At 42.1% G+C, this 18196-nt stretch overlaps 3 protein-coding genes across 5 annotated transcripts in view; 1 reads left to right on the top strand and 2 right to left on the bottom strand.

The window, feature by feature from the left end:
• Positions 1 to 4399: 4399 nt before the first annotated feature.
• Positions 4400 to 11819, bottom strand: LIPT1 (lipoyltransferase 1). Of its 3 annotated transcripts, XM_011956556.1 has the most exons (4): positions 11419 to 11710; positions 11243 to 11305; positions 10357 to 10498; positions 4400 to 5606 (listed from the first exon to the last, which is right to left on the bottom strand). In XM_011956556.1, exon 4 carries the CDS (start codon positions 5603 to 5605, stop codon positions 4484 to 4486), a length of 1122 nt encoding a protein of 373 aa, XP_011811946.1. In that variant the 5' UTR covers position 5606; positions 10357 to 10498; positions 11243 to 11305; positions 11419 to 11710; the 3' UTR covers positions 4400 to 4483. The 3 variants fall into 3 exon arrangements, with proteins under 3 accessions (XP_011811946.1, XP_011811947.1, XP_011811948.1); XM_011956557.1 differs by lacking the exons at positions 10357 to 10498; positions 11243 to 11305; positions 11419 to 11710 and adding an exon at positions 11734 to 11819; XM_011956558.1 differs by lacking the exons at positions 10357 to 10498; positions 11243 to 11305 and having other exon boundaries at positions 11419 to 11666.
• A 47-nt stretch (positions 11820 to 11866) lies between these two features.
• The window catches only part of TSGA10 (testis specific, 10), a 174466-nt gene continuing 168136 nt past the window's right edge, over positions 11867 to 18196 (top strand). The window contains exon 1 of the mRNA XM_011956551.1: positions 11867 to 12091. The gene's annotated coding sequence lies outside the window, so the exon portion shown is untranslated. The remainder of the gene's footprint in view (positions 12092 to 18196) is intronic.
• LOC105522215 (chromosome unknown open reading frame, human C2orf15) overlaps positions 15139 to 18196 on the bottom strand; it is a 9321-nt gene continuing 6263 nt past the window's right edge. The window contains exon 3 of the mRNA XM_011956654.1: positions 15139 to 16295. Coding sequence (XP_011812044.1) covers positions 15956 to 16295 — 340 coding nt within the window. The 3' untranslated portion in view covers positions 15139 to 15955. The remainder of the gene's footprint in view (positions 16296 to 18196) is intronic.

Raw genomic sequence — 18196 nt, 5'->3', positions numbered from 1 at the left:
GAGACTCCGTCTCAAAAAAAAAAAAAAAAAAAAAAGAACATGTGTTAGGCCTCTTTACCTTCATGTTAAAATAACAATTCTGATTTCTAAAGCATATCCATCTGTTACTATGGAGGATTAGCAATCCACAACCCTGTGCAATTAACTTTTATCCAACTTCTGTAAAAATCCTGGCTAAGACATAGTGATATTTAAAGAAAAGAGTTTACAGACATGCTATCCATTCTAGACATTTGGAGTTCTATCCCCAGATCTAATTAGAGCACCAGAAGCCTACCAGGTACAGCTTAAATATATCAGGAAATGTATAAGAACTATGTGAACAACTATAAGCTTTATGGAAGGATATAAAAGAAAATTAGGGTAACTAGAAAGACAAATTGTATTCCTGAATGGGAAGACTTAATGTCAGTTCTAACTTAATTTATAAATTAAATAACAAAAGAGCAACAGCAGGAGACTTGCTTGACCAGCTATAAAGACATAGCTACAATAATTTTCTTAAAAATGTATGGGCATAGGCATGGGCAAATAAATCAGTGGGACAGAATAAAAGAGTCCAGAAACACATTTGAAAGAGAGAAATTGAATGTATATGAATGAGTATTTAATATATAATAAAGGTGACATTTTAAGTTAGTGGAGAAAGAACTCAACAAATGGTTGGAAAAAATAACATTAACGCCTCTGTCTTACTCCGCATAAAGAAATTTTTCTATAATGATGTTCACACCATATAAAAAAAAATTCTAAATGTATTATAGCTAATTAATGAAAAATTTATATACATATATTTTAAAACCCCACTTAATGAACTGAGTATAACAGAAAGCTCCCGAACTGTTAAGAGCAAAAGACTTGGTCATGTAAATATACAAAACTTGAGTAAAAAGGAAACAGAAACTAAGTTAAAAAAAAATGAGAGATCAAATTTATAAAATTATAAAGAGTCAGTATTCCTAATATATAAGGATGATGGCCAGATTTTTGGCAGTGACCTTGACCTGACCTCCTTTAGCCTCCACAAGGACTTGGGCCTTAGAGTAGTCTCTCCTGCTGTACTGCATCGTTCCTATCAGTACACACATCTCGAGCCAGATGCCACCCTATTTTTTCGTTCTTCATGAAAAACTTCTTGAAAGAGTGCTCTCTGTTTTGTTTTGTTTTTTCTTATTTCCTCACCACCTATTCACTTTAACTCACTTCAGTCTGGCTACTGCCCCAGTTACTCCACTGACACCGTGTTTGCTAAGGTCAACGGTGATCTCTACACCACCATATTCAATGGGCACTTTAAACTCTTGTATCATGTGACCTTTCAGAAGCACTCGACCCAGTTGGCTACTCCCTTCTTGAAACTCTTGACTTTCATGAAACATACTTTCTTCATTCTTCTTATATTTTAAATCCTGAAGTTCTCCCAAGCTAGGTACTAGGTAGTAACTTTTTTTTTTTTATTCACACTCTTTCCCTGATTACACAGTAAGTGTTCTTAGTAAAAAGCAATGAAAACTGCTCCTCCCTGGTATAAGCAAAAAAGGGGTTTATGACAAGAATCGTAGGTAGTTAAGCTATAGACTGAGACCTAGAGGTTTTGGAGTGAAAAATCACATCTAGATTCACTACCCAGAACTAATCAGATGACACCCCTGCTGACACTGATGCAAGGGCTGGATGCAGTAGCCTACGTCACTGACATCACTGGCATGGAAAGTACCACTGCCAGCCTCACTGCCTTCATGACCCCAGAAATTCAGGCCCCTGTTGCTACTTCCAGACAAGGGTTCTCATCATTCCAGATGTTCTGCATCACTACTGTCTAATTCAAAGTATGGAGCAGTTGCATCTGATTGGCACAGCTTAAGTCATGTGCCCACGCCTGTGCTTCAAGGAAGGCCAGGAAAGAGTAAACTTTTGTTTCCACAGAAGGAAGTAGGCTCTACCTCCTACCAGGTGGAGAGGTCCCCAAACATATAAGGGGACTCAGATGTTGAATATTTAATAGTTTAAAATTTAAACTTTAGATGAATTATAAAAGTCCAAAATTACTCATTCTCATGACTTAAAGTACTATTTATATGCAGTTAGCCCTCAAAATTATAAATTAAGCCAAGACTTCTCCTTGGAGTTCTTATTCAACTGCCTATGACATCTCAGAAGCACACAAACATTTCACACATAATACACCCCAACCAAACTTTTCATATATACTCCCCTACTCCCCGCATATACTCCCATCCATCCAATCTCAAATAAGAAATCTAGGAGTAAAGGCCAGGTACAGTGGCTCACACCTGTAATCTCAGGACTCTGGGAGGCTGAGGCAGGCAGATCACCTGAGGTCAGGAGTTCAAGAACAGCCTGGCCAACATAGTGAAACCTGTCTCCACTCAAAATACAAAAATTAGCCAGGCGTGGTGGTACAGCTACTTGGGAGGCTAAGGCGGGAGGATCACTTGAACCCAGGAGGCAGGGGTTGCGGTGAACTGAGATCATACCTCTGCACTCCAGCCTAGGTGACAGAATAAGACTCTGTCTCAAAAAAATAAGACTACATATATATATGCCATTCTGACTCCTCACTCATGCCCATATGCAAACATTCAGAAAGTTCTGGGGAAACCACTGCAAAACATATCTTGAGTCCATCGGTTTCAGGGGTTACTGGGCCAGATTTCCAATTTGGAACTCGAAGCCCTTAACACCCTTTGCCTGATAATATCCTTTCTGGAGAAACAAATGGTATTACTGCACCAAAGCACATCATATCAGGATTTTTAACCTTTCTCAAAAAATAATTTTCACATGTGGCAACAAGTGCGCTATGCTCACAAGTAATCTCTTCAAAGTTGTGTTTACTTGGTATTTAATATTGCTTTTAAATAACAAAAGGACCTGCCCATTAAACCTGCTAAACTGCCAATCATGTTTGTCCCAAGAACACCTTGAAAAATACACTCACCCCACCCCCACTCTGAGATAATGAGTTGTCGGCAAAACCCTGTGTCCATGCCTGCTCTTCCTAAAAATAAAAAAAGGATGGGGCCTGGAACTACTGAGATATATTAAAAGAATATAACTCATAAAAAAAAGAGGGAGCTGGGCATGGTGTTGAGCACCTGTGGTTCCACCTACTCCAGAACCTGAGGCGAGAGGATCACTTGAGCCCAGGACCTATGAGCCACTGCACTCCAACCTGGGCAAGGGTAAGACCCTGTCTCGAAAGAGAAAGGGAGGGGAGAGGGGAGGAGAGGGACCATGGGGGCTGGACGGGCTCATTTCTGAAGGTCTCAACTCTCACCAAATTACGAATCAAGGTTTGTGACAAGGTAAGAGTAGTGGAATTCTGAGCTTGAGAAGAGTGGAAACATTCCCCTCAAGAATGAGGGGAACTCAACCAGAGATGAATTAAATCAGACACCAGCAGAAAGATACATAAGTTGAAAATTATAAATATCAAATTGGGCTAATCTTCAATGATTATATGATCTTATCCCCCAGTATCACCTGCCAAAAAGAATAGAAAATCAATTGTTTAGACCAAAATTAAAAAGTGGCTATGGTAGAAGGTCAAAGGAGAGAAGCAAATGAGAATACTGGTAAGAAAGTACAGCATAAAGTAAATTTCAGGCTGGGATAGAAGGGAAATGATGCAAGGAGAGATTAGGGAAGGGTTAAGAGCTTAGAAAAGTGCAACAGCCTTGATTTTTAGTGGGAGGGTAGAAAGATAAGAAAATATAACTAAAAGGGAGAATTTTAGAGTTTGAGATACGAGGAAAGGTGACAAGAAATCTGGGTTATATCTCTGAGAGGGAAGAAAAACAGAGAACTACCTCTGAGGTCAGGGTTTCCAATATTGTATATAGCCCCAAGAGAGTTAAAGCAGCAGCAGTTGAAATATAAATACATGCCAGGTATTAAAATCAATGAACAGACAGGGCATGGTGGCTCATGCCTGTAATCCCAGAATTTTGGGAGGCTGAGGCCGGTGGATTACTCGAGGCCAGGAGTTCGAGACCAGCCTGGCCAACACGGTGAAACCCTGTCTCTACTAAAAATAGAAAAAATTAGCTGGGCGTGGTGTCACAAGCCTGTAGTCCCACTACTCGGGAGGCTGAGGCATGAGAACCACTTGGAATCAGGAGGTAAAGGTTGCAGTGGGCCAAGATCATGCCACTGCACTCCAGCCTGGGTGACAGAGTGAGACTCTGTCTCAAAATAAATAAATGAAATAAATAAAATAAAATCAATGAAGGAAGAAAGAGAAGAAAGAGGATCCTAGAAGTCAGAAGAAATACACAGACAGGGATAGGTGATACATAATTTCAGATGGAGAGAAGTTACTGAAAGAGACTAGGTTTTTTATTTATTTTTTTTTGAAGTTACTGAAAGAGACTAGTTTTTTTTTTTTTTTGACATACAATGTGCAAGTATGAGACATTTTATTTTCTAATTGAAACTGTATTAAGACATTTACTTGGAATCACATTATTCCCTTAATTTTTTCACAGAGAATATTCCATTTACTGTGTAGTTTGTGGTCTTGTGGACATGTTCTAAGTAATATATTTGTTAGCATGGTAGTTTCAGTTGGGCAAAACTTACTGCCAATAAGACTTGAATTTAATTTGTCACGTATTTCCAATGGCAACCAATGATCAGGTGCTTCAATATTACAAATTTCAATTTTTCCATTCTTTATGTCTAGGAATACTTTAATTTCCAAGTGTGACTGTTCATATAACACATGAAAGGAAGTATTTATACTAAACTTTGGAGTTTTGCCGTATATCCACTCCCACGTTTGTAGTTCTTTGGCTTTGCTATTTATGCCAGGAAACAGTGTCTCGTCCGTTGGGTTTACTGGGTGAATGTGATTATCAATTTGATGATAAGCAGCATACTCTCTAGCGACAGCATTCATTAGTACTTCACAGGTCAGAGTGGGATCCTTTTCCAAAAGATTTTTCACTAAGGAAGGTATGCTAGCAGTGGCATTGCTCCTGATCCCTTGGTAAGGGCTCTTTAGCAAAGAAGACAAGAACGTCCCGTCAGTACTACATAATAAAGTGCAGTGGTGATAGGCAGTAGTCCGGCCGATCTTAGAAGCTGTTCCTGAGATTTTAAACTGTCCATCAAGTAAAAGGTCAAACCTTTTGGTAGCCTGCACATCTAGCTGGGGTTGGACAGCATTCAGAGCTCTCAAAATTAATTTCAGATTTTCCATTCTATCATACTTTTTTTTGGTTGTAAAGAAAGTCAAATTGATATTACCCATATCATGGTAGACTGTTCCTCCTCCGCTTCTTCTCCGAGCCAGTTTTACACCTTCTTCTCTCATTAGATTCAGGTTACATTCCTGCCAAGGATTTTGATGCCTACCAATTACAACAGAGGGAGAATTCCGCCAAAAGAATAGAATTGGTTTGCCTTCTAGATTCATATGGTCATGGATCCAGTCTTCCACAGCCAGATTTTGATAGACATCATTGGAAACTGACTGTAAAATGAGCCCATTTTTTACTGTTTTTTTAAAGCCAGCTGTTGGGACCTGCCGGTTACAAAGTAACTGGAAGCAATTCTTCATTGAAAATGGGATCAACATGCTTTTAAAAATGGAAGACAAACAAATTAATTCATCAAAAAAAGGAACATTAAATTATATTTTCTAACTATCAATTATTGGGTATTTAATCCAAACTTATCTCTAAGTATCCAGTGCAGTTGCTTTTGGCTTTTAGCTTTCCAATTAGTCTTTAGCAATGCTATGATTCAGTATTCAAAAGAAATAAATGAAGACAAATTTCAAATAATTTCAGTTGAAATAATTTCACAGTTTTCAAACAGTAAGTCTGCTGCAAAGACATTATGTAATATATCTTTTTTTTTTTCTTCCTCTTAGAGACAGGATTTCACCACGTTGCCCAGGCTGGTCTTAAACTCCTGGGCTCAAGTGATCCTCCCACCTTGGCCTCCCAAAGTTCTGGGATTACAGGCATGAGCCACTGCACTCAGCCACATTACCTAGAATATATCTTAAAGCCAAATTATGTTGAATTCACAAGTAACAAATGTTCATCGAGAAAAATGAGAAAATACAGATAAGCAAGAATAAGAAAATAAAAGCATTGATAGTCCTAATCACAAATGAACATTTTGGTATAAATCCATTTTATTTCTAAGCATGTGTACGCACACACATTTCCCTCCCCCAAAGTGTAACCATACTATTATTTCATTCAACATTCTATCTATTTATCCATCCATCCATCCATCTTTTTTTGAGATGGAGTCTCGCCCTGTCACCCAGGCTGGAATGCCATGGCGTGATCTCGGCTCACCGCAACCTCCGCCTCCTGGGTTCAAGCGATTCTCCTGCCTCAGCTGGGATAACAGGCGCCTGCCACCACGCCTAGCTAAATTTTGTATTTTTAGTAGACATGGGGTTTCACCATGTTGGCCATGCTGGTCTCGAACTCCTGACCTCAGGTGATCTGCCCACCTCAGCCTCCCAAAGTGCTGGGATTACAAGTGTGAGCCACTGCACCGGCCCATTAAGCCTATTTTGCATCAGCTTTAATGACTGTTTAATATTCCATTGTTTAAGACTCTGTAATTGTCTCACTGCAGCCTTGACCTCCTGGGCTCAGGCAATCTCCACACCTCAGCCTCTGAAGCAGCTGGGACTACAGGTACACGCCACCATGCCGGGCTAATTTTTAAATTTTTTGTAGTGATGGGGGTCTCCCTATGTTGCCCAGGTTGATCTTGAACTCCTGGGCTTGAGTGATTCTCCTACCTCAGCCTCCCAAAGTGCTGGGATTACAGGCATGGGCCACCACACCTGGAACCAAATTCTTTAGTTAAGTAATATCTTAGAAGTACAATTCCTGGATTAAAGAGTCTTCCTATTTTCATCACTGTTGTTACAGTTTATAAACTAACCTACAAAAAGTTGAATCAGTTTACATTCTGTCTAGAAAGGTGTAGCGAGGTTTAATAGAGGAAGGAATACTTGAACTGAGTCACCAAATTGGATAGTTTGCCAGGTCGAGTAGCGTATTCCAGGCATATGCAAAGACAAAGAGTCATGTAATAGTGAGGTGTGTTTTGGGGATTCCCTTCTAGGAGAAAGAGCTACAGTACTAGTCTTCGAGTTCCACTGAAGCCTGTGGCTATTCTGTCCTAGGAAGCCTCGCAACCGAGATTGCATTACTTTGGTTAATTTCTTTGTTCTTGGTTCTGCTAGACTGACTTTGATACAGTACCATATTTATTCAACAAGTATGTATGAAGTGTCTCCTACGTACAAGGCAATAAGAAGATAGAAAATGGGAGGAGATAAATCATGTAATGAACTAAAATATTTGGACTTTTTTAAAGGCAGCTAAGATCCACTGAAGTTTTAAGCAGGAAGTGTTAACTCAGCCATTATACAAATCTGCCTCTGCAGGGTTGAGTACGGATTAAATAAAGGATGGACTAGGGACAGGGAGAACAGTTATCGGACTAAGAAAGTTGTCCACACTAGAGATAATGAGGGCCTAAAGTATGGTAGGAGAGAGAGAGAGAGAGAAAGGGATGGATATGAGTGACATTAGGAAGGTGAACTGGCCGGGCACAGTGGTTCACGCCTGTAATCCCAGCACTTTGGGAGGCCGAGGCGGGCGGATCACGAGGTCAGCATATCGAGACCATCCTGGCTAACACGGTGAAACCCTGTCGCTACTAAAAATACAAAAAATTAGCTGGGCATGGTGGCGGGTACCTGTAGTCCCAGCTACTCCGGAGGCTGAGGCAGGAGAATGGCGTGAACCCGAGAGGCGGAGCTTGCAGTGAGCCGAGATCGAGCCACTGCACTCCAGCCTGGGCGACAAAGCGAGACTCCGTCTAAAAAAAAAAAAAAAAGGTGAACTGGTCCTTGCCTTCAAGAAACAAGTATCTCCACAATCTAGTGGGAGATATTAAAAAACAAGTAAGGCAATAATTAAAATGTAGTGTCCTAAATGCTGTGATACATGTTAAGTACATTAGAGGGCCCTCTAATGCTCTAATTAGTGGATGTGACATTGAAGCTGAGACATAAAAGGGGTAAAGAAAAGAATTCTAACTGTGCAACAGCTTAGTGGGAGATAGGACCCATGCAAATAATTTAATTCTACTGGCTGGTTCTTAGGAATACAAGAATGGGGAGTTAATAAGAAGGCAAGAGAAGTAGACGTTAAATTATAAAGAACCTTAAATCCACGTGAAATGCTTGAACTTTATTGCCCAGGCGGAATGTAGTGGTGTGATCACGGCTCACTGCAGCCCCGACCTCCTAGGCTCAGGCAATTCTCCCACCTTAGTCAGCACGTGCCACCAGGCCTAGCCTTTTTTTTTTCTTTGTAGAGATGAAGTCCCACTTTGCTGTCCAGGCTGGTCTCAAACTCCTGAGCTCAAGCAGTCCTCCTGCCTTGGCCTTCCAAGTGCTGGGATTACAGGTATGAGGGCTTTGGATTTATACTTCAGAGACATCGCCTAGAGATTTAAGCATGGAGAATGTACAATACTTGGTAATAGGTTAAATTAGGGTAAGAGAAAGAGAAGCCAAGGATCATGTCCTTTATGATATAATGATTACAAGCTCAAACTAGACTGCCCTCATTCAAATCCCAACTCTATCCTTTATCAGTTGAATGACCTAAGGCAGATTACTTTCCTGTGTCTCAGATTTGTTATCTAATATGTGCATAACGACAGGACTCATATTATCAGGTTGAGTCTAATGAGCGAAGAAGTGCCTGGCACTGAAGAAAGTACACAATATGTGTTAACTATTTTATTAATATTATGCCCTGATTTCTGGCCTGGCAAAGAGGTGAAATTTCCTAGGACAGATTTTATAGGAACAGGAAGAATGGGGTTAAGATAACTGGTTCATTTTGACTGTGTTGAACTAGCAGCCAATGGCACAGAGCTCAATGGATGGTAACTGAGGTCACAGGAAGGTGGTTCAGTGAGAAGATTTAAGGGCCTGTGACATAAGCCTGAAGAGCAGCAACATTTACGGGATATACAGAAGGAGGGAGAGCTCCCAAAGGAAGCTGAGAATAGAAGAAAAGGCAGAAAAATTTTAAATATGCTACTATGGAAGCTTCAGGGAGACAAGATGGTTAACAGAGCCAAATGTCAAAGACTGAGCAAATAAGATGAGGGTTGAAAAGGATCTATTAAACAGTATCAAGGAGGTTATCAGTGATCTTGGTAAGAACCAGATGTACTGAGTCAATAGGAGGCCCAAGGTGGATACAATGAGGGTATTCTAGTTGTGAAGTGGAAAAGCTAGGGCAGTAGGTAGAAAGGAATGTGGAGTTAGGAGAGGATTTAAGATGCAATAGATCTGAGCATGTTTAGATGCTGGTAGGAGAGTCAAGACGGCAACACTGGAGAAGGGAGGTCCTTGAGAAAGTGATGATATTGGGATCCAGAGTTCAGGTAGGAGGCAGCCTTAAAGGGGAAAGTAACAGGTAAGAGTAGTGGGTACTAATAAGCTGGATGGTGTCTGGATATGGAGATTGTCAAAGATCTTGTGAAATACCTTTTCCTAAGATTAAGGCTCTTATTCTTGTCTGCACATACAGAGTGGAAGGATAGCAAACTAGTTAAGGACTTAAATTTTTAAACCTGGCTCTGCCACTTACTAATGACTTTAGGGAAGTGGTTTAACCTCTAGCTGCTTCAGTGGCCTCAGATGTCATAAAATGGTTAAGAGAATTAAATGTGTTAATATGCATAAGCCATTCATGTTTGGCAAATACAAAACATTGACTGTTATGATAGGGTTCCCCCTTTCCCACCTCTATTCTGTGCTTACTGTTCCTATCATACAACATGTATTCCCTCAAGTGAACAAGGATTCCTAACCGAGACACGTCAAAGTGGCATTTACCTTGATAAATTATAGTTCAAGATACTGACTTTGGTCAAAAATGTGATCTTGTTAGGGTTCCAGAATTGATCCAATTCATGATTGAGCCAATGAAGGTATTTTAATAGTGCTCAAAATATCTCTATTCATCCAGGTATTGTATATACAGTGTGAATGAAACACAACAAAGGTATTAATTCAACAAAGTTCTCATCAATTACATGACAGACATTGTTCTTAGCACTTGGGATTCATCAGTGAGTCAAATGAATAAAGGTGATAAGGAGGGCTATTTAAAAAAAGTAGATGGCCAGGTGAGGTGACTCACACCTGTAATCCCAGCACTCTGGGAGGCCGAGGTGGACAGATCACCTGAGGTCAGGAGTTCAAGACCAGCCTGACTAACATGGTGAAACCCCGTCTCTACCAAAAATACAAAAATTAACCAGGGCGTGGTGGCGGGCGCCTGTAATCCCAGCTAATCGGGAGGCTGAGGCAGGAGAATTTCTTGAACCCGGGAGGTGGAGGTTGCAGTGGGCCGAGATGGTGCCACTGCACTCCATGCTGGGCAACAGAGCGAGATTCGGTGTATTTAAAAAAAAAAAAAAGCAGAGCTGAGAAACGGAGGATTGGAAATGTGTATGTGAGAAAACTTACGTTGCAATTTTAAATAGGGTTGTTAGGCTAAGCCTCATTAAGAAGGCGTCATGTGAGAAAAGATGCAAGAAGCTGTTCTAACCACCTGAACACATAAACCAATAAACAGACCTCAGTGAGGATGTGACATTTCAACTGAACCCCGAAAGATGAGAATGACGCAGAGTGAAAAAAGTGAAAACAAAGGGATGTCCAAAACTCCCTGACTGCCAGCTTATTGATTTACAAAGAGAATTATAGGCCATCAATCAGATATTCAGATGAGCCTGTCCAATTATTCACTGTAAGACTACTGACAAGCCAACTAATAAGTTTGCTTGGTGAATACATACTCAGAACAAAAGGACTGAGTTACATGATTTGAATGTCTGACGGAATGGGCTCTGAGGAAAACACTTCCTTAACTCAGGAGAGCCCCTGCTCTTAAGCCGGGATACCTTCTCTCCCCTAGAGGCGTGGATTCATCTGGCACAGGTGCGCCCCTTTTTTTTTTATTCTATGCTCCAGTAGTGGATCAGACCCCGACTGAGTAATGCACAGTATTTCAGGATATTTCACAGTCGTTGAGACAGTGTCAAGCCTTTGATGGTCTGGTTAAATTTTGTTCCTTAAAAATCACTTTGAATCTTTCTACTCTTACCCTTTAATGACTAATTTTATAACGTTTTTCATTATCTTCCATGTTCTTTGGACACTTCGCTACCTCTGCACTGCCAAACACGCCTCCCCATCACTGGACTGAAAGCGAAAACAGCACAATCCCATCTATCTTTCTAGGCAGGCGCAGCTTCTTCGTAAGACCTTGCCAAGACCCTATTATTTTGCCCCCTCTCTGATAATATACAACTTACTCAGAATCTCATTACGGTCGTGTGCATGTTTTACTTCGCCCTTTTGTCTCCCAGGTGGCGTGCACACAGCTAGCCTCCAACATGTTTTACGGTATTTACCCTCCCTCCTGTGTTCAGGGTCGACCCTTCCTAACAGCGAAATTAGGTCGTCCCCAGCGCCGAGGGGAAAGCGTGCACACAGAACCCTTCAGTACCGGCGGGGGAGACCCGCAGGCCCTGGCCCACTGCCAGAGACCCCGCGCGCGCCCGGGACCACGGCCACCCACGCGCCACGGCCCGCAACTTCCCGGTTAGAAGCGCTTCCGCTTCACCCACCTGCGGCTTCCGGTCGTGCCCACGGCCTCGCGTGGCTCGAGCTGAAAAAGTGCGTCGTACGACCCCGAGCAACCAGCAGGCCTTGCGCGCGACCCTGCCCCGCCCCCTGAGGGCCCGCCCCCTGAAGCGCCGGAGCAGGAGGGGCGCGCAGGGATCGCGCTGCGCCTCTCCGCCTGCGGGGTCGTGGGGTCCCGGCAGTCCGCAGGGATGCTAAGTGAGGGTCATTCAGGGCGAGAACCAGATTCGAGGCAGGGACGCAGGCCACGTTCGAATAAAAGTACCGAAAGTCATAAGGCCCCAGTTCAGATGGGCGTTCCCCGCGTGACAGCACAGAGATAACGGCCACCCCTGGGCGAAGGTAGGACAGCGGATGTGCTAGGTTGGAGGGGGCATTTCGTGGAGCTAGTTTAGGGGGAGCCCCTAGAAGCCCAGAGCAGTCAGGTCACACGACGGGCAGGAAAGAGTACCAGCAGATACTTTTTACTGAGCACATAGGCGTTACGCTGGGTCTTTACGTATCTCCTCCAAATAAGTGAGTCCAAGTGGCAGGTAACTCGAAAGGTGAGGAAATTCAAGTCAGTTTCGAAAGACACATTGCATTTAAAGGAATAAATGGTTTTCGCAGTACAGAGATGATAATACAGGATGGAGTGGATCAGAAAACATACTGAGGCGAGTGATCATTCCCATTTGCCAACTCATTGCAGTTGGCAAGAAGACCCTGTGGCTCCATGAGATGGGAAGTTACCCCAGTAGTCAAGGTAGCAAGGTAATAGTTTCGGCTAAGTATTGCTGCGTAACAAACTGCCTCAAACAGTGGCTTCTATCTCTAACATGTGGGCAAGATGGGTGATTCCTCTGCTAGTTTCTCCTGGGCATATTCATGTGGCTTCATTCAGCACGGGTTGGCAATGCTGGGCGGTCCAAGATAGCCTTATTCATACTCTGGCAGGTGCTGCCTGGCTGCTAGGGCACCTCAACTGAGGCCTAATCTTGGAAGCAGCACCTCAGCCACATTCTGTTGGCCAAAAACAACAACAAAGCCAGCCCAGAGTTAAGGCGTGGTGTAGTGTATTTCACCTCTTGATGAGAGAAGCCCAAAGAATTGGTAGTCACCTTTTTCACTCTTGCTCAGAAATCAATCTCTCCTTCAGTTAAAATAGAAACCACTAAGACTTGCCTCTTGGAATAAGAATCATTCAGTGTTCAGTTAGGTGATGCTGATACGGTAAATGACCAGGGCTTTATATAAAGCTACAATGAAGACAAAATGACACCTCATTTCTTTATTATTACATCTTTTACCAAGGTCACTCTGAGTTCGTCTATCTCATATTATGCAGGTGGGAATGAATTTTGTTTAGAGTTAACTGCACTAGGAATTTTCCTAGTTATTCTTAAAAACAGTCACAGAATATTGTTGCTCTTTGCTTATATTACTTCCTTCTAAATTCCCTGTCTCTGAAATATCAGGTGGTACGGTTTTGGTTTTTTCCCCCTAGTTTCTTGCTGAAAAGGTTTTAAAGAATCCCATTCCCTCCTCCCTGCTCCAGGACTGCTGTCCTTTGGTTATTCTTAACTTTACCTACTTCTTCGGCTTCTCCACTGGAACCTTTCCAGTGACACTCAAACATGCTGTACTCTTTAACAATCCTCCAGTGACCTCACTTCTCTTTCCACTTTTCATCCTGCCTGCTACCCGTCTGAGCCAACCTTCTCGGAAAAACTGCTGTACATCCAGTGTCTACTTTCTCACTTCCCATTCATTGTTTCAACGTACTCCAAAATGGCTTTCCCCCCAATTATTCCAGCAAAAGTGCTTTTGCTAAGGTCACTGGTGACATTCACATTGCTAGATCTAGTGGACTTTTCAGTCTTCATCTAACTGTTCATTTGACTACCTCAACCTGGAGATTCCTGTGGACAACTGTGACATTACCCTGTCAACTCCTCAGTCCCCTTTGCCAGGTTTTCCTCTGGCCTCACTGCCAACTCCTCAGTCCCCTTGGCCAGCTACCCTGCTCTAGTCAACCCCTAAATGTTGGAGTTCCTCAGATCTTTATCTCACACTACATTCTCCTTAAGCAATTTCATTCATTCTATGGCTTTAAGTACCATTTCTGTATACAACTTCAAAATTTATACTTTTTAGTTCCATAGATACAACTGCCTTGTAAACCTGGTAAGTCTAAAAACCACGCTCCTGAACTCACTCTTTTTTTCCCCCAGGGATCCTGCATGCATCTAGCCTTTTTTGCTAGAAGCCCTTTCTTCTTCCTCACTTTCCACTTCCAAACCATGACTACATCCTGTCAAACTTCACCTGTACTCTATCCCCTTCTCTCCGCTTTTATGACCATTACCATCATTCACTTAGACAACCATGTCACTGCAAAAGCTATAAATGTCCTCAGAGGCTGCTCTGTCTATGGAGTAGCGATTCTGTTGTTTCTTTCTTAATAAACTTGCTTTCAAAAATATACTGAGACATTCTTTCCCATTTCCCACAGTTAAAATCAAGTTTATGGCCCAGTGGGAGGATTACCTGAGGCCAGGAGTTTGAAACTAGTCTGGGTAACATTGTGAGACTCTGTCTCTAAAAAAATACGAAAACATGCTGGGTATGGTGGCACATGCCTGTAATCCTAGCTACTAGGAGGCTGAGGCAGGAAGATCGCTTAAGAACAGGAATTTGACACTCAGTGAGCTATGATCGCTCCACTGCACTCCAGCCTGGGCAACAGAGTGAGACCATCTTAAAAAAAAAAAAATCAGCTTTATGTGGTATGTCTTGTGTTGTGTTATGTCTCTCTGAATGCTATACGTTTCTTCCTGGCATATCACAATTGGCATCTTATATAATTACTGTATAATGTCCTGTCTTTCCTAGTAGGCACAAAACTCTACAAGGCAGTGGCTATTTTATTCACGACTGTATCTCCAGCACCAAGCACAGTGCCAGGCTAGGTGACCAAATGAATGATTTGTGTATTTTTTTCTCTCCTAAAGAATTATGTTCCGTGAATAATAAAAAGCGTTGTCTTTTTAGCTTATGTCCCATTCAACAATTGTTTTTCACTCTCAATATTCCCTACAAACACATCTGTTTAGTATTTTTCTGATTAATAAAATATAGCTCCCCCCCTCCGAAAAGATGCCCTTTCCTCTTTTAAAATGAATATTAAAGAGATTTCCAACTACCAGATATTTTCATAACTGATACACAAAACAAGGTTTTTAAACACCAGGTTGTTTTTCTCATATTAAATATTGGTGACATAAAATGGTATCATCTGCAAGACAAACTATTAACAGTTGGAAAGAACACTTCTCTAACTCTAAAATGGATTCTATGTGGGGGGAAAAAGCAGTTTTAAAGGCACGATTTAAAATGTGAAATCCTTCTGAAGATATGCAATTTATTGGCCTTTTCGGTTTATCTGCAGTGATCTTTTACAGAACAAAAATGCAAAATGTAAGAAAGTAAAGTATCCTAAAGCAGAATCCCAAAATGGAAATGTAACATACAAAACCGGTACACCAGAAATACTATGAAATACTGATGTCACATTGCTTGGACCTTTTTTTTTTTGAGACGGAGTTTCGCTCTTGTTGCCCAGGCTAGAGTGCGATGGCATGATCTCAGCTCACTGCAACCTCTGCCTCCGGGGTTCAAGCAATTCTCCTGCCTCAGCCTCCCAGGTAGCTGGGATTACAGGCGCCTACCACCACACCTGGCTAATTTTTTGCATTTTTAGTAGAGATAGGGTTTCACCACATTGGCCAGGCTGGTTGCGAACTCCTGACCTCAGGTGATGGACCCGCCTCGGCCCCCCAAAGTGCTGGGATTACAGGCATGAGCCACCATGCCCGGCCGCTTAGACACTTTTTAAAATCACTTGTTAAAGAAATACATTAAAATGAAAATGTTTTGGTGCCATTCAAATACTGTTACTTAAAAGCTCTGGTTTTTAAGAAGGATATAATATAATACCAGAGAAATCTGCTTTGAATTTTGGAAGGCTTTTTCACTCTAAAGCAACTGCCTTTTGAATAGGCATAATTAAAAAATGTAGTGTAAGATGATTCACAAATAGTGAAAAATAAAGCAATAGTCTTCCATCATTTTGTTAGGGCTTCCTAATAAGGTTAAGTTCTCTTTCGACATCCCCTCTTAATCAAAGGCAGTTTTTGGTTTGTTTGGTAATACATACAAATTGCTTCATTCCACATCTGTCATTTCTAGTCCATCGCTTTCGTTGACGTATACCACTGAACCCAAGGCTTTCTCAGAAAGAGATCTTGTGCCAGTCCCTTCAATCCTTGAAAAGTTTTCTTGATTTGTGTCTTCTAATCTTATTTTCTTGGTGTTTTGAAATAACTGAGTCGTTGGTTCCAACCTGCTTTTTTCATTCCCTCGTGTTAAGTGATCATCCACTTTGGAATCCATATGCATAGCAGATACCTGAGTAGCAGATTTACTAAGTGAAAATCCCATTGGGATAGCTGAACAAATATGAAAGTAATTTTTAAGTAGTGGAAGTGTTTCTTCAACTTGATTACTGGGGAAAAAAAAAAAAAGTTAAGTGAATGCAGCAGGAATTTCCCTAACTTCATGGCAATGTTTGGGAATGAAATGCCATGGTGATACTAGAAATGTAAAGTAAAATTGCCTCCCACCTTTCAGTGTTCACATTTTCTTTGTGGGAGGGTTTGCAGGTTCTAAAGATTTCTTTGAAAGTCTTTTTAAAAGGAATTTATCTGATTTTATGTTTTATCACCTTTCAGAAAATAGTAGAGATTCTCTTAATCCTTTCATTCTTGCTAGGAAACCTCTTACTAATGGGCTAAAGAAATAACTACTGAAGGCCAAATACTCTGCTAGTATTTTATTTTCTGCAGAAAATAAAGATATCCCGTAAAGATACTTGTGATTGGCTGGGCGCCGTGGCCCACCCCTGTAATCCCAGCACTTTGGGAGGCCGAGGCGGGCGGATTACCGGAGGTCAGGAGTTAAAGACCAGCCTGGCCAACATGGTAAAACCCCGTCTCTACTAAAAATACAAAAATTAGTTGGGTGTGGTGGCATGCACCTGTAATCCCAGCTAATCAGGAGGCTGAGGCGAGAGAATCACTTGAACCCAGAAGACGAAGGTTGCAGTGATCCGAGATCGTGCCACTGCACTCCAGCCTGGGCAACAAGAGGGAGACTGTCTTTAAAAAAAAAAAAAAAAAAATACTTGTGATTAAGGATGCCCAGTCTGTTAAGAGAGATGATCAGCCGGGCGCTGTGGCTCACGCCTGTAATCCCAGCACTTTGGGAGGCCGAGGTGGGCGGATCACGATGTCAGGAGATGGAGACCATCCTGGCTAACACGGTGAAACTCCGTCTCTACTAAAAATGCAAAAAACTAGCCGGGCGAGGTGGCGGCGCCTGTAGTCCCAGCTACTCGGGAGGCTGAGGCAGGAGAATGGTGTGAACCCGGGAGGCGGAGCTTGCAGTAAGCAGAGATCCGGCCACTGCACTCCAGCCTGGACGACAGAGGGAGACTCCGTCTCAAAAAACAAACAAGAGAGATGATTATGTAGCATGGAGGGAGGCCTTGGGAAGTTTCCCAAAGGAGGGGAGCCTAGGTCAGGGTTGCGCTTTCAAAGATGGGCAGGAATTTGGTAGGCAGAGTTGACCAGGATGGCAGAAGGGCAGTCTTCCTGCACAGTAAAGGTCTGAGAAAGCCCAGGGCTTACTGGGGAAGAGTCATCTACCCAAGATGCTCTAGTAGCAACCTGAGATCTGGAGCAGATTCCACAGCTTGGAACGAAAGCACTCACGCCACCCCCCCCCCCCTTTTTTTTTTCTGAGATGGAGTTTCGCCCTTTCACCCAGGCTGGAGTGAAGTGGTGTGATCTCAGCTCACTGGACCTCCACCCCCCAGGGTTAAAGTGATTCTCCTGCCTCAACCTCCTGAGTAGCTGGGATTACAGGAGCCCACCACCATGCCCAGCTAATGTTTGTATTTTTAGTAGAGATGGGGTTTTGCCATGTTGGCCAGGCTGGTTTAGAAGTCCTGACCTCAGGTGATGCAGCCACCTCAGCTCCCAAAGTGCTAGGATCACAGGCATGAGCCACTGTGCCCAGCCTCACCCACTTTTAGAATGTATTATGTCTTTAATATTTAGCTACTGTATCTTTGATAGTTTACAATTTCATAGTCATCAAACTCTAATTACTGACTGAACATTTCTAGAGAATCATCTTGAAACCCTATTTATCCATATTTGTGATTGAATATCAGTGTTTATAACAAAACAGAGTCCTGGGTCTACTGTAGTAGCCTAAATATAGTAGTTACTCACATATTAATATAACAACTAGGTAAAAGTATATATTTGGCTTTCTGGGAATCAAATACAACTTAGCTAAATTTTTAAAGATCTCTGATGAAATTCTGAAATATGGGTATAC

This window comes from Colobus angolensis, unplaced genomic scaffold (genome assembly GCF_000951035.1).
Source record: "Colobus angolensis palliatus isolate OR3802 unplaced genomic scaffold, Cang.pa_1.0 Scaffold42, whole genome shotgun sequence".
NCBI classification, from domain to species: domain Eukaryota; kingdom Metazoa; phylum Chordata; class Mammalia; order Primates; family Cercopithecidae; genus Colobus; species Colobus angolensis.
The sequence above is the reverse complement of the archived record's forward strand: the minus strand, read 5'-3'. Positions and strand labels throughout refer to the sequence as shown.